The following is a 16,080-nucleotide window of genomic DNA, read 5'->3' as shown; positions in this document are numbered from 1 at the left end:
CTCCTGAGCCTGCGGGCACTGCTTGCAGGCTGAGCACGACCGCTGCATGCAGTGGGTGTGGACGCGCTGGGTCGAGCCCCGAGCCCAACACCCGGGCACGGCTCCGTCTCGGGCGCCCCGCGGCACGGAGACCCGGCGCGGACCGGCGCAGCCTTAGGGACCTCGGACACCAGCCGCGCCGCAGCCGAGCCTCCGCGCCGCACTGCGCACGCGCGGCGCCGGCCCGGCTCCGCCCCCCCCTCCCGAGTAGGGACCTACAGCGGGCGCGGCGGCGGCGGCGGCGGCGGCCTGCGGCCGGCGGTGCAGACACCCCTTCCCGGGAGCCGGGACCCGCCGGCCGGGTGAGTGACCGAGCCGGAGGGCGAGGGCCCCGGGTTCGCGCGCGGGGCAGGCGGGCCGGGGCGCGGAGAGGGCCGCGGGCGCTGCGCGGGGCGGGGGCCTGACGAGGCCGCGCCGGGGCGGGACGGGGCGGGCAGCCGGGGCCGGGTCGTGCGGGCCGCAGCCCCGCGTGCCGAGCGGCCGGCCGGCGGCGCGGAGTCCCCGGGGCGGGACGGGGGCGGGACGGAAAGGGGGGGGCGGCGGCTCGGGGGCCCGGGGCCGCCCAGACCCCGGGGCCGGGGCGGCGGCGGGGTGCGGGCCCTTTGTGCCGCCGCGACCCCGCAGGCTCGCCTCCCACCCCCCCCTCCCCGCGCGCCGGTCGCGATCCGCGGCGGCGGCGTGCGGGCTGCGGTGCCGCGGGTGTGGAGTCGCCGCGCCGGCCTCCTCCGCCCGCCCCCAGCGTTTTAAATGATGCATCGCCTGCGAGGATTTCTACCGGTCGGCTCGGAGCAGGAAGTGTCGTCAGGAGGCCATTTTTAAAGCCTCCTGCGGGCCTCGGAGGTAAGCGTTGACGTGGTGTGACTCCCGGTGGTTAGCGGAGACCCCGCGGCCCCGCCACGGGCCGGCCCCGGGAGACCACGCCGTAAGCCCCTGCTCCCGCGCCCTCTCCCCTCCCCCTTCCTAGCACCACGCTGTTAGACGTGGACTCGCCTCGGATAACGTGTACCATCGGTGTGAGTGTGCCAACAATAAACTTGAAAACCGGACTGGCATTGTCTTTCCTTGGGAGTTTCGCGGCGTGTGTCCAGGGACGGACTTGTCCGTGGAGGACCTTTGCATCGTTTGCCGGAGTAGGGGGCTGGGGGGGCTCGGGGGAGGGGAGATGGTGAAGGTTTGACTCGTTCAGATGCTGATGGGAGCCTTTGTGGGACCTCCCCAGCGCAGCTGCCCTTTTTCTCTCGTTGCCTTGGGCTTGTTGGGCAGTTTCAGGCCGGTTGCAAAAGAATGAATATTTCTTCCCCGGAAAGGGAAAGCCAAAGGAGACAATGAAAGAGAGCACTTCAGTCCCTCTATGTAAACGTACCCCGTTACGACAACCCCGACTTTTAAAAGTGCGATGACGAACAATACATCAGCCTAACATTAATGAAAAAGTGAAATAGCACTTTGTCCTGTTTCAGAAAGCCTACCCGGCTAACCTGTAATGTTGTGTTAGAACCTTTAAAGATTCTCTCTCTCAAGTTTAGATTGGAAGTCACCAAGATTAAGTAAGACCAGACACGGGTCCCCAGAGGCTTTGCAGCACTTTCCTAGAGGAAGGGAGAGAGAATAGGAATGTGGCTCTTGAGCTTTCTCCGAGTCACATAGACGAAGTTCAGCCCAGCCTGTGTGATGTGTGTATACAACAGGAGATTCTGGCCAAGGGTTCTAGAAGCCCAGCAAATGGAGGCTAGAAACCAATACCGTATAGTCTCTTCAGAAGGCGAGTAGAACGTTTGGCTGTTTTAATTGTCTGATATCCATGTTCCTTTCACCTGGGATGAATTTTTTTTAATGATTTTTTTTTATCCAGGATGTATTATAGCCTTGAAAAAGAACACTTTTGTGTGTGCCCAGTTTTGTTCTGCTGATAACGTTCATTACAAATGCATTTTGAAAACAGCACACAAAGGAGGGCAGTATTTTATTGAGCTTCCCCCTTGATGTTTATGTCAAACTAGTGTGGACTATTAAAAATTCATTAATACCAATTTTAAAAAACACCTCCATCTCCCATAGTGTATTTGCTTTCAGTAAGAGGATCTGGGCCAGTTTTCAGGCAGGAGGAAGAACAGAGAACATTTTTATGATCGTTGCCATGAAGGCTGACCTTTCATTCATTCCCTCGTTTATTCGTTCTTTCCTTCAATATGTATGGCATGTCTCCTTTGCCAAGCCCTCTGCTGTTGGCTGTGACAAACAAGGTCCTCACAGTGTGGCTTCCCAGTCTCAGTTGTTCTCAAGCAGCCTGGGGTAGACTTCATTTTCTTTGTTCACATATGCAGCCCAGCCAATTGCAGTTTCCAGATTCCATCCTGGGACTGAAGGGACCCAGACTCTAATCAGATGTTCTCATCATGGAGTGGGGTGGTGAGGCAGCAGAATCACTTGGCAAGAATTATAAAGTGCCTGCCTCAGATCATCTCAGGGAAAAGGCCGTCTGATTCATTTGGTCACCTCAGTCCTAGGAAACCTTTTTTTTCTTTTTTTTTCCTTTTTATTTTAAGCTCCTGTATTACTTTGCCACACATCCCTGCTTGAGAAGCATTTTCGGGGTTCCTTCTTATTTTCTAGGAGAAAATTCTCAGAGAAACCAAGGCTGCACAAGACCCAGGACTTCCATCCAAGTGCCTGGCTTCCGCAGGGCATTTTGTGCAGTGTCTTGGAGCCTCAGGGGGTTCTGAGTGCGGAAGCCTGTGCCAAGGCCCGAAGTGAGGCCGGATGGGGCCGGGGCGCCAGAGAAGACAAGGCCCGAAAGAAGGAAGAGCCCTGGAACTTGCCATGCTTTTGACTCCTCTGCAGCTCAGCGGCCCCAGGCAGGAAGTAAGAACACTACCCAAGTGGCAGCAGCTGCTGTCTGTGAGTTCAGTTCCCAGCCCCACAGAGCCCGCTAGCAGAAAAGCAAAGAATTTAGATTAGATACCGGCTGACCAACTCCGCGACCTTGGAAAAGACACACGGCTTCTCCAGATGTTATCTTAGAAGAAGCAAATGATGGAAGGCGTTCTTTGAGGAATGTGAGGTGACATATGCGTGTGCCTCTGCAGGCACCCAGCACCCCTTCCACCTGACGTGGGTCAAGATGCACCAGGATCGCCAAACACAGCCAGCCGCTGACAGATCCGCATTTACCACTTCGCTGAGGCCACCCATTTAACGACTGCTCTGCAGCTCCCCTGACACCCCTTCAGGACCTCAGCCTGTGTCAGGTGTGGGGGTGAAACAGTCCTGATTTATGTTCTTTGTGCCCGCATCCTGCCAGGAACGTTGACGTGTAAGAACCTGTAAAGCGGTTATTGTCGTTACACGCTTAACAGCGAGTATCAGGGATGACATTTCCAAGGTCACATGGCTCAGCAAGGGTTGCACCCAGTCTGCTTGGCCCATCCACCCACTCCCGTCCAAGGCAGTGTCCTTGCCCCCTCTCCGGCACTCTTGGCTGAGACGGGTGTATAAAAGATTGCACGAGGACGGTCAGAAGATTCTTGCCATTCCCACACACTCTTCTGCGCCTAGTAATGGCAGGTGGTGGTTCTTAACCTTGGCTGTACATTTGATTCACCTCGGAAGCTTTTAAAACTCTCAGAGCCTCCCACACTCACAATGGGGCCCAGGCATTATTTTTTTAAAGCTCTCCAAGTGATCCTGGTGTGCAGTAGAGTGACCATCCCAGGGACTGCCTTCAAAAATAAGTTTAACATCCCGGGCATATGATGACACATTCGTCACCCTAATGCAGCCAAGGTTAATGATCCCTGGTGTAGTGATAGGTCTGTGTTTGATTATACTTTTTATTAAACCCTGAATCCATTTCATCCACAAAATTCGGTTGTTAAGGCAAAAAAAGGGGAGGAGGGGCTCAAAAATATATGTGTCCTTCATTTTATCACCTTTAGAGACCTCGAGTCCTAGGTGTGTTTAGTCCCACACAGTTGTGTAATGTTGCTTGTAATACTACTTTGTTTTTCCCTTGTATTTTTTTAATGCTAACAAGAGCATAATTTCCCCTTAACATTCTTCTTTCCACATAGAGAGCTGTAAGTTTTATACTTCAAAACCTCTCTCACTGGTCATATATATATATATATGTATATATATATATATACATATATATATATATACACACACACATATATATGTGTGTATATATATATGTGTATACATATATATATTTTCTTAAAGGTCTTCTCTTAAACTGTTAAGGAAAACCTCTATCGTAACTTTGTTTTCTGATGTAGTTAGTCTCAGTTGAAGAGCTCAATCCCCAAATAACTCCTTTGTAAATGGGGTTGGGGAGAAGATCCTGGCCTCCAGCCCCCCTGGGAACCTCCTGCTGCCAGAGACCTTTATCTCATCAGGCTGATTTGTTAAACTAAGACTTGCTGCTTCTCAGGAGTTTACAGACTCTTCTATTTTCAAAGGAATCTTACAAAAGTATGTTGACTTGTTTCTTAACAGTACATGTACTCTTTGCCTAGCATAAAATTACCTGCTGTCTGCATATACCTCTTCCCCACATCAGCATGTACACGAGGCATTATTATTCCCACTTTCCAAGTGAAAAAACACTCAGGCTCCGGAGGGGTTAACAAATCCAGAATCACCCAGCTGTTAAAGTCAAAAACCTAGGTTTTGAACCTTGTTCTTGATATCACAAGGCCATTGTCCTTTCTACTGTATTATACTTTTCACCTGGAAAGCAGAGGGGTCAGAACAGGGGCTTCCTTGTCCGACCTTCTTGCCCCATTCTGCCACCCAGGGGAAATCCAGAATCCCAAAGGTTGTATTTTTGCCAGCAACATTTGGAAGTTTTTTGTTTTGTTTTGTTTTGTTTTTTTGTCATTCAGGGGCCATCAGTTTGCAGTTCAGTCATTTTGAAGTGCCAAGTAGTGTGGCAAAAAGAAAATAATACTTGGTTGGTGTTTTTCCTTCTTTAGAACTATTTACCCATTCAGTTCAGTTCTGATTCTTTGTCACGGTCTGAAGAAGTACTTGCTGAGTGAGGTCGCAGTTTCTTCCTAAACCCTGTTTTACCTGGGCAGTATTAGCTGTTTACATGCCTAATGTTGCTTTTTTTTTTTTTTTTCCTTTCTTTCTGATCAGGTGTTACTTGTCTACATGCTCCTGGGCCCTTTGAGGTAGAATGCTTTAAAATTTTGCTTGCTGGGAAACAAAATTTGTTAGACCGGTCTTTGTTATGACTAAATAAAGTAGGCAAGAGGGACAAGAAATTTTTGAGCACATGTGCTACGGGCAAGTGCTTTGCGTACGTTAATCGTGTTGCCCTCTCCTGATCACCCTTTAAGTCCGAAGATAGTAAAACCTGTTTTCTTGCCTGACCGTGAACAGAGAGCAATCACTTGCCTCAGGGCCCAGCCAAGAGGGACAGAACCAGAGTCTGAACTGCAGACTGTCTTGGCAGGTACAGCAGCCGCATGCCTGCCCTTGCAATGGACGTGGCAGAAGCCTCAGTGGGAGGATTTCTGGAGAGAGCTCCGTAAATCTGCCTCTCCGTCCAAACATGAGGCAGGCAGGCAGCTAATCCTGAGTTTGGCGGGCACCTCTCACGAGCAGAAGCGTCCGTGATGACCCGTGTCACACGCACGTGATGTGAGTGGGTAGCCTGTCTTCACATGAACATCTGGTCTGTAAACGTGCATTCGCTCCAGGGCTGTTTCGGGAGTTAACTGGGCTCAGAGAGGAACAAAAACGGGTAGTCCGGTAAGTAGCTTATACGTACACCTGAGCTGTAGTGAGGACTCTGTGTGTAGTTCAAGCATCCTCTCGTGCCAGCCACTTTGCCACTAAGGCTGGGTGATGGTCTTGCCCCAGAGGTGAATTGTGTTTTCAGCTATACAACCCAGTAACTGTAATTAAAGTCATGCAATGAGATTCAGCGGATATTCTGGAAACAGCAGTCGTAAGGCAGTGAAGAAAGAGGGAGATATATATTAGCCCCTTTGACTGAGATTGGCATGGTTTCTTCTATTTTCCTCATTTGAAAAGGGAGAAATCAGCAGTTACGATGTGTGATGACTTAACCTCAGCACCGTATGTCATATTATTTCGTGTAATCCTTGTGACCAGCAGTGAAATAGGTACTGTTTACTGTGTAACAGAGGATTCAGATTACCCCAGGTCACACACCTACAAAGGGACGGCACTGGGATTTAAGTCCCTGTACGGTGATTCCAGAATCTGTAGCTTTAAGTAGCGTTACTATTTCTTTCTCTTCTAATTCTGTTGAGCGTTTGGTGTTTCTAGTATTTGGAAGTCAGATGCTTCCATTTTAAGGAGAACTCGGACAACCTTTATGGTTTTTATAGGCCTCCGCGTCACTGAGCTGGTGTCTTGACAAACTCAGTCTTTGTGTCTGTGTGTCCCCGTGATAAATCTGTAAGAAACCAGGACAAGTGAGCTCGAAGTCAGAAGGGAAGGCCACCAGCAGCGAATGCCGCCCTGAGGCCTTTCTGCAGGAAGAGGCAAGACTGAGTCTCGAGGAAACACGTTTGTGACACACTGTGCCTCTTCTCTATGCTGTGCGCCCATCGCCTTTGGCTGATGCTGCAGATAATTATGCATTAAAAAGCTCACTTAATGCCGTTAAAAAAGTTTTTGAGAACCCTCCTAAGTTATTAAAAAGAAAAATAAGTATGTTTCTTGTCCCAGGAGGTCAAATGCAGAGGTTTTGTAATCAAGGCATTATGAGTGTGAAAGGGGGGTCAACACCAAAGCTGATGCTGACTGTTCACCCAGTGTCCTCTCAGGGTCGGGTGCACGCATGGCGTTTTGTCACTCCACGTAAGTCTTGGTCATCAGCCCCTGGGGCAGTGATTTGCTAAGAGGACCCAGCTTCCCAGGTGCTTGTGCCTTGTGTGAACCAGACAGACCGAGCTGCGCAAGAGGGAGTGAGCGTGGGAACCTGTCACTCGGGTGTGCCCACGTGCGGTGCCAGCAGCAAAGCCATCTTACTTCTCGGCCTGCCACTCCGTCCATTCACCTCTGTCTCGGGGCGCACGGACATCTTTTACCCCTGTGATTAGCCACACGAGTGTCAAAGGCCAAAGAGATTGTACTTGTTTGGAAGAAGCCTGGCATCACCCGGACGGAGGGAATTGCCAGTGTAGAAACATCACGTAATTTTGAGAAAGGTTTAGAGGCCTGGAAGATCCTTGCAGCCGGGACAGGCCTGGACGTTGCACCTCCCGTTAAACCGTATTTGCTAAGCACAGCCTCGCGCTTCCTGTTGGCACTTGCTCCTGCGGATTCTCAATGCCGAATAACTGTCGAGATGGTTTTGTGGAAACACCTCCAAGAGGCCTGTGCTCCGTAGCCACTGCGGCTGGCTTGGTTAATTCCCAGGGACTTTCCTCCATCAGGATGTTCTCTGCTTCTTGCTAAGCATGTGATCCTACGGTCCGGTCTGAGATTTCAAGTCTTCAGTGTCAGGAGGAACGACACGTCTGAGTTTTCAGAGGACTTGGAAAGAAAATGACAAAACTGTACTCCTGTAGATGAACGCACGTGAATAAGCTGATGCAAATGGGTGGCTCACCTGAGGTCATTTGAGTAGTGGCAAATAGCAGTGTCACTGGGGTCTCTTTTCACCAAAGCCAGTTTACATCGTTATCAGGCAGCCCTGGGGGAGAAGTAGGATAAGTGTCCTTCATTCTAGTTGCCCGATGACAAGACAGGCTCGGAAGGCTGAACTGGTGTCTATAAGGTCATAAAAGAAAGGCTATTAGCTGATCCCCAGCCAGAGTGTTTTTTTATTTGGCTCCTAGTTCTGTATATTCTGAAGAAAGAACGTGCACTTAAAGGTGATTAAGTGTTTTTCTATAATAACGCGTCATGTCACGCAGATCGTGGTACTCGCTGTAGGGACATTTGCGCGTCTGCCTCCACAGCCCAGGCTGCCACCGCCTCTCACCTCAGTCCCCTGCTGCTGTCATTCCACCTTCGCGGACGCTGGCCCGTACAGCCGCTAGGGGCTCTGTTGGGATATAAATCAGATTGGGCCACGTCGCTGCTCCAGTCTCCCCCGCTGATTTGGTTCATGTAGAGGAAGAGCCACATCCTTAGGGTACCGCGTGCTAGATCTTTCTTTGACCAGTGCCCACCCCCCCGCCTCTGACCATATTGACCGTTCTGTCCTCTTCCTCCCCTCCTGCTCATTACGTTCCATCCTCAGCCTCCTCGCCGTTCCTCTGGTGCTCCAGGCCCTCATCCCACAACACTTGGCTTCCTCTCTGCCTGAAACTCCCTTCTCCCAGACAGCCACAGTGCTCGCTCCCTCGCTGCCCCGAGGTCGGTGCTCACATGTCAGCTTAACGGGACGCTTTCCTGACTGCCCACCCCTCCACATGCTAGCCCTCAACTTCATCACATACTTAGTCCCTCTGGCCTTCGTTTATGGTATATTTTTCTCAATTACTTACCACCACTTAAGAAATAAATGTATCTCCTGTTTCCCCTCTTCTACCCTCATGATACTTGGTTTTGCTGACTGCCCTACAGCACTTAGAACAGTGCCTGGCACCTGACAGATGCTCAGTGAGATGTTGAAGGACTCAGTTTGTGTACACCTGATATTGCCAGTGTATTACTGACTTCTTACCATTTGTGAACACAAATGGAGCATGTGAAAGAGAGCTGAGAATCCAAGCTGACGATTAGCTGTCGTGTAGAAACAAACGGACACCTGAGCCGAAGCCCTGGCTCTCTCCACCACTTGATAACCTGTGTGTTTAAAAACTGAAATCGGGGCGCCTGGGTGGCTCAGTTGGTTAAGCGTCCAACTCTTGGTTTCATCTCAGGTCGTGATCCCACCGTCTGTGGGTCCCAGCCCTGTGTCGGGCTCTGCGCTGACAGTGCAGAGCCTGCTTGGGATTCTCTCTCCCTCTCTCCCTCTCTGCCCCTCCTCTACTCTCTCTCTCAAAATAAACATACTTAAAAAAAAAAAAAACTTTTTTCAAAACTGAAATAGCATCCTCCTATACAAGGTTTTATTTAGGCAAATATGAAATTATGCCTGTGAAATTGCTGGGATGCTCTCCATGATACCTAAAAATAATATGTCCGCGTATCAAGGGCTGTTCTGAATGACAACTGTGATTTCCTTGCTCCTGGCCTGTTTATGGTTGGTTTAAAGTGATGAGTTTCAGGGGGGCTGAATTTAAAAATGTTTCCAGTTTAGGCTTGTGATTTGCCAGTTCTGTTGGATGACGTTTCACTGTCATCGTGTGTGTAAGAAAGAACGTCAAGATTTAACATAAAATTGCCAAGAATAAGTGTGAAAGAGCTTAACTAAGCCTTAAGTTCATGTATTAATCATGCTTTGTGATTTCCTTTTTTTCCCTTTAGTGTTGCCCAGAATATCAGAGCCTTGGAAGCAAGCATTTTTTGGGATCCTACACCTACTGTGGTGGTGGATTAAAAAGGAGGACGCAGTATGCGCCCAAGAAGTAACTGTTTCTCTGCCGATCACAAAGTGAAATGAAGGATGGCCCCTAAGGATTTTACCATGTGAAGTCTCTCTGGATTTCTCTTTTCAGAAATGCAGATAAAGAAGATGAAGGATATCGGACAGCAGTTATATACCACACAAGTGAACGACGCACAGAATTCCTTGACCATGTCACCCAAACAGCCTAATGCTAATAGAGCGACTCGACCAGACAGACAAGAAGCGCAGGCTCTGTTATGTCAAGGCTCAGAGGCGGAGGCTGCCGTGATGACGGTTGCTACGTGTGTAAAGTGCAAAAGTGTCCACAGAATCCCGCTTCGAGATCCGAAGAAGGGTACTGGGCAGAGCCAAAAGGACGACAAGTATGTTTGCTTCACATGCAACCTCGGCATGGCTTCTTCCCATTTTCATTTTGTGAACAGTAATCCCAGTGCAGCTCACGTAGGAAATAAAGCTGAGACCGTCTCAGGTTCCGTCAGTAACAAATTTAAGGTAAGGAACTTTAAGCCCGGCAAATACTATTGTGATAAATGTCGATTTTCCACAAAGGACCCTCTGCAGTACAAAAAGCACACGCTTCAACATGAAGAGATTAAATTCATCTGTTCTCACTGCAGCTACATTTCCTACACAAAAGGGGAGTTTCAGAGGCACTTGGTGAAACACACGGGCATATTCCCTTACCAGTGTGAGTACTGCGACTATGGCGCTATCAGAAACGACTACATCGTCAAACACAGGAGGAGAGTGCACGAGAGGGCCGGTGGAAAGCGGCCGCCCAAAACCGTGGCCAAGCTGGAGCCGAAAAGAGCCGGCGCATCCAAACAAAACGCAGAGCTTTTAAAAGCTCCCAGTCCGAGGACTGCGTTTCAAAATCGGTTGTCGGATCAACTCTCAAGGTTCTCCCTCCATACAAATAAGGACAAAATGCACAATATCATGTTGCTGCCTGAATCCAAGGAACACCAGAAAGATGTAGTGTGTGTTCCGAATAAAGTGACCTTGTCGGAGCCAAACGAGGTCAGTCTGTTTGAGAACAAAAGCGTGGAGGTGGAAGTGCTGTCCCCTGCAAAAGAGCCCGTGCAGCCGGGAATGCCCTTGACAGTCGTGGCACCGGCGGAATTAGTTGTCCCTGCAAACTGTCTAGCCCAGTTGATGGATGTGAAGGTTGTCAATGGAACCCAGCAGCTGGTCCTGAAACTGTTTCCTCTGGAAGAAGGTAACCGCCCTGAAGCCAGCGGGGCTGAGGGAGGGAGTTCTGAGCGTATGACTAACGAAAAGGGTTCAACCGAACGGGAAAAAATGGCTTCTGCAGGACATACAAAGCCACCGCCGATTGAAGGGAATGTCGGAAAACTCGCAGGCTTTGATAATCTCCATTCTGCGGTTCAGAAACAACTTAAAAATGTGAAGTGGGTGAGGTCTTACGACTTTTTCCTGTCAGATTCTCGTGTGCACAACCGTGGGGAATCCCTCCTCAACCCAGATACAGTGGAGGATTTCCAGAAAAAAAGTAGCACGTATCCCCATAGACCGGCCCTTCCGTCTCTCTCCTTCAAAGGTCATTCTCCATCAGCTATAGTAAAACACAGTGTTTTACATGGTCTCAGAACCGCATCAAGCCCGTTTCCACATAAAGCTGCTGTTTCTTTTACTGAGGATAGAAGACATTTACACAGCGACTCACACTCGTTCTTCCCTCTTGCTGCACCACCTGCAGCTGTGCCCTCCGGAGACCAGGGCTTGTTGCCTGTGAGCACAAATCACTTGGAATCTAGAAATGAGATCAGTGTTCCTGCAAAAATGGCTCCCTCCCACAGGAAGCTGAAGGACAAGCAGACAGAGGAACACAAGGCAGGTTCAAATACGGGCCAGATTGCCTCTCAACGCAAAAGGGAGTATTTACACCTAAGTATACCTGGAGAAGATAGCATCGGGGCTCTGCCGCCTGGGGAGGAACCCCTGGAACTAAAGAATCCAGAAAGGACTAAAGACTCTTTCGATGGCCCGGTCATCTCGTCAGTATTTTCTCTGAGCTCTGGGTCCGAAAATGTCCCTGAGGGTGTTAAATGGAATAGTTCCACGTCCAAAATAAAGTCAATTGAACTCTTGCGCAGAAAGATAGCTCAGTTAATTGAATCCTGTGGCAAGCCTTCATCTTTGTCTGCAAATAATGCACGTCGCCGTTCTGTAGGGCAGGCCTCGAAGGGAACCTCGAAAGCTGCTCCTGAAGGTATTCACGAAATTAACGTGTCGTTTACTGGCACCGGCTATTCCACAGGCACGCTCCCCAAACCTCAGGATGACGGCGCTATTAATGGACAGCTTACTCATCAGCAAATGTATCCACAGTTTATGGAAGACAGCAATGGGAAAACTGAAAGCAGAGTGACCAGGAAGGCCCATGTTGCTACTCCAGTATTGATCCCCAAAGGGGCTGTGTTGAGGGTTCTTAATTCTTCTGAGGATGCCCACATTATAGAGGCTACGTGTGAAGCACCCGTCAGTATACCTTGCAGTGAGACACAGTTAATAAAACCCATCCCGCTCTGCCCAGTGAGACAGACAGACTCAGACTTACAGTCTTTGACAAGTAAAAGTGGGCCAGTAGACGTGTCCCAAAATCTTGATATACCTCTTCGGCCAAAACCAAGGAAAGAGAGTGCTACTTGTAGCACCATGCCTAAAAAAACTGGTCCCCTACACAGTCACCAAGGAAGCAGTGAACCAAGTAAGCAAGGGAAACTGCTCCCCAGAAGTCTTCCTATAAGTAAAAATAAAACCAAACAAGTGAACTCATCCAAGAAGAAAACCAAAATCCAGGCTGACCCCAGCCGCTATCTCAAGGATCCTTCAATTTTTCAGGTCACAAGACAACTTCGACTGATAGCAGCTAAACCAGACCAGTTGATTAAATGCCCCCGTCGGAATCAGCCTGTCATTGTGTTAAACCATCCTGACGTTGACTCACCAGAAGTGACCAATGTGATGAAGGTAATAAACAAGTACAAAGGCAACGTCCTCAAAGTCGTCTTATCAGAGAGGACTAGGTGTCAGCTAGGCATCAGACGGCATCACGTCCGTCTGACCTACCAGAATGTGGAGGAAGCCAATCAAATAAAAAGGCAAATGATGTTGAAAATGAAACTTAAAAAAGTTCATAAAAACAACTACCAGGTGGTGGATTCCTTGCCTGATGACTCATCCCAGTGTATATTTAAGTGCTGGTTTTGTGGGCGGCTGTATGAAGACCAGGAAGAGTGGATGAGTCATGGCCAACGGCATTTGATAGAAGCTACTAGAGATTGGGATGTTCTTTCCTCCAAAGGCAAATAAGTAAAAAGTGGTCTTTGAAGCAAATTGTTTTTCTTACTTTTAGTTTATTCTAGTTTGCTTTTGTTTTTTTTTTTCTCCTCCCTGACTCAGTAGGAGAAATAGAGATTGTAGGGATGAGAGAGTCATCAATTCTTCAGAACTCTTGTAGGAATGTTGAGAGCCAGGAGTCTTAACCCGAGATAAGTGACTGGAACTTGGAATGTGTTTGAGGCCCCTGAAATTACGCACAAATCCACGTACAGGCGTTTTCCTGGAGAGAAGTGAAACTTGCAGATTTCCACTGGGATCTGAGACTGCTTTGTATAGCACCCCTTTTACTGAGTAGATACAAATTTGTTGTAATCTATTCAAAAGGGTGAGTTCAGAGTGTTTTACACATGCTACTGAGGGATTAAGCCCAGATGGTGGTGTGCACAGCCATCCCGTCATTAAGTCCTGTGCTATTTGGTGCATAAAGTTTAATGGCAATTAAACTTTCTACTTTGTTACCTTAAATTCGGTTATAGAAAAATGGCTATTCTTTTAAATTCCTCACCCCCTCTGTAGTACTTGTGTCGTTTACAGCACAGAGCATTGTGCTGCTGTTGGCCATTTTAAAGGATGATTCCAAGGTTTGCTTGAATCTACTATAGTAGACGTTAGGGGAGGAAGGAAACATTTCCAAACCTTTGCTTTCTTTTTTAAACATCCTGGTTTGGGACAGTTGAGGAGGGAATGTGCCTTTAAAAAAAAAAAAAAAAAAAAAAAAAAAAGTCACAGAAAAGATCTAGAACTAAGGCTGCTGTTTGCCCTTAGCCACCCTCACAAACATAAGCCAATTTAAAATGTGAACGAACAGGCGTCTTATGACATAGGTGACACTGGGGAAGACCATGCAAGGTAGGGTGGTGCAGGTAGCTATGACTTTAACGTGACTACCAGTTTTCATCTGAGAACTCACGGGCGAAACCACGGGCGAAGCCTGCACAGACTTCCCCCACAGACACTGCCCCCCTCCCCAGCTCATATCCTGCTCTCCCTTTGCCAACTTCCCGAACAGACCCTCCTGCGGAGTAGGATGCTTCCCTGCTCGCCTCCTGTCCCCTTCCTTTTGTGCCTTTGAGGCCCCTTAAGGCTTTCCCTTGTGAAAATACTAAAAACAAGCAAGAATCGGCAAAAGGGAAGCATCTCACCATCTTTGTTGAGGTTACAGGAAAAGTATGCCTGGTTTTCAACGGTCATGGCAACGTTGTCCCTCTCACCCACCTTTCCGAGGTAGTAATTCTCAAGAACATCTACCGCTGTCTCCACCGACAAAGGCCAGGACCACGGCTGGTCCACAGAGCACCTCCATGCGCGTTAGGAAGAGTTCCTCCCAGATAGATGGCCTGGCAGATGGTGCTCGGACTGGATTTATTCCTCACTTGCCCGCTCAGGCACCAACCATCACACAGAACCCTAAAGGGACAACCACAAGGCAGCCCCACCTCCGTGTTTTTCTTCCTTTTAAGCCTGCTCTTTCCTTAGGGAATTGGTTAGTGCAGTAAATGAAATGGGGGGCCGTTTTGTCTGCAAAAGACTCGAGTGAGATTTCCATTGCGTTGGTTAGTCGGAACTTTACGATTTTTTTTTTTTTACATGTGTGAAAGATTATCTTCTGATAGATGTGGGATGGTAATTCTTTGTAGTTCTCAAGTGAAATGTAGATCAACATTTCTTATGTATAACTGAATACATAATCATTAAGTTGACTAATTGGTTAATTTTTATTGAAATTTAAAACTTGGGTTTTTTTTATATGTGTATATATGTTTGTGTGTACACATATAAATATTTTTTACCATATAAAAACTGCAGTAGCTGATTTTCGGTTTTCCTATTTTATAACAAAATTATGTGGGCTGGAGAAATAGAAGACGTTTTATATTCTAGAAATTATTTTGGAAGCACATTTTTATAATGGTGTGGTCTCATTTTTAGCAAATGAAAGCACAAGTGATGAGTCTGATTTATATGAACAAATAGGAGTAGAAACCGCTGAGGATCATTTCATGACAGTATTTCCTCCCCCGTGCATTTCCAGTTGGTGCTTTCTGGGAAATGGACCCTGTGTACCGCTCACTTTTCCACCCAGAGGAGAGGATTCGGCAGTGTCAGCCATGTGTAGATGTGTACCCTGCCAGGAGCTAGAAGGCTCCTAAGATGTTGAGAGAAGAAAAGGCTGTGATTTTTTTTTTTCCTCCTTCTATACCTCACTGCTTAGTAGCATCTTTCTTGAGAGGCTAGACCGTGACCTTTCAGGAAAGATGACCATGAATCAGGTCAGAGTGTTAAGTGTCAACATGAAATATTTATACTTTGCAGCACCAACTGTTTTTCAAGTATTACCTAAAACTCAGCTTATGTACTTGTATGGAGCTAAATTTTATCAGTAGACTGTGTAGCTAAGCTTTGGGGGGGATTTCCAGAACTACAGTACTTTTTAAGGAATTGAGAGGGCTCCTGAAAGTCATAAAAAATGAGAAAGCAAAACATGTCTGTCCTCCCGCTATAAAGAACTTTATTTAGCAGATAGCTTGTTAACATGTAGGTAAATGTCATGAAATAAATACTTCTAACAAAATTGGACAAGGTAGGGGTAGAACTGTGCTGAGTATTTATGGACTCCTACCTTGATTTTGAAGGACCTGTACTCATGAAATTTTGTTGATAGTGTTTACCAATAAAATCATTTTAAACACTTCTTAAGGTAGAGTTTCTTAACTTTTGGGGGTCAGAAATGAGATGATCTTATTATAGTTATGATATGACAAAGTGAAAATTTCTCAAAAATGACCTCACAGTCTCGTAGATCATATTTTACCCCAATTTTTATCCCCAGCCCCAACCATTTTGTGACCCTACTATGGGCCAAGTGCTATTTGTTAAACTAAGCTGAACACAGTATATTAACCCTAAAAAGCTCCATCCCGTTCCTTCACGACCTACTAAATAAACCATCCCAGAAAATGAGGATGTGATGTGGCTCGGCCTTTGGAATCGTTTTTGAATGTGTAAATGTCAGTATGAGCAGAAAACAAAATATTGCATAACACGTTTTAAGCATTATTGTAAGTCCCGCGTTAACAGTTCTGTGTCTGCTGCTCTAGTTTCGAAACACATTTGTATATAGATAGAGACGTTGGCGTCACTTTTGTTAAATAAAACAACTGTAAAACGTT

At 47.7% G+C, this 16,080-nt stretch overlaps 1 protein-coding gene across 2 annotated transcripts; it reads left to right on the top strand.

Annotated features, from left to right (window-relative positions):
- Positions 1–53: 53 nt before the first annotated feature.
- Positions 54–16,080, top strand: ZNF518B (zinc finger protein 518B). Of its 2 annotated transcripts, none has more exons than XM_060655431.3 (2): positions 54–341; positions 9,442–16,080. In XM_060655431.3, exon 2 carries the CDS (start codon positions 9,635–9,637, stop codon positions 12,878–12,880), a length of 3,246 nt encoding a protein of 1,081 aa, XP_060511414.1. In that variant the 5' UTR covers positions 54–341; positions 9,442–9,634; the 3' UTR covers positions 12,881–16,080. The 2 variants fall into 2 exon arrangements, with proteins under 2 accessions (XP_060511414.1, XP_060511415.1); XM_060655432.3 differs by having other exon boundaries at positions 54–879.

The sequence above is a fragment of the Panthera onca genome, chromosome B1 (assembly GCF_046562875.1).
Source record: "Panthera onca isolate mPanOnc1 chromosome B1, mPanOnc1 haplotype 2, whole genome shotgun sequence".
Taxonomy (NCBI): domain Eukaryota; kingdom Metazoa; phylum Chordata; class Mammalia; order Carnivora; family Felidae; genus Panthera; species Panthera onca.
Note: the sequence above shows the minus strand (reverse complement) of the source record. Positions and strands in the feature narration are given on the sequence as shown.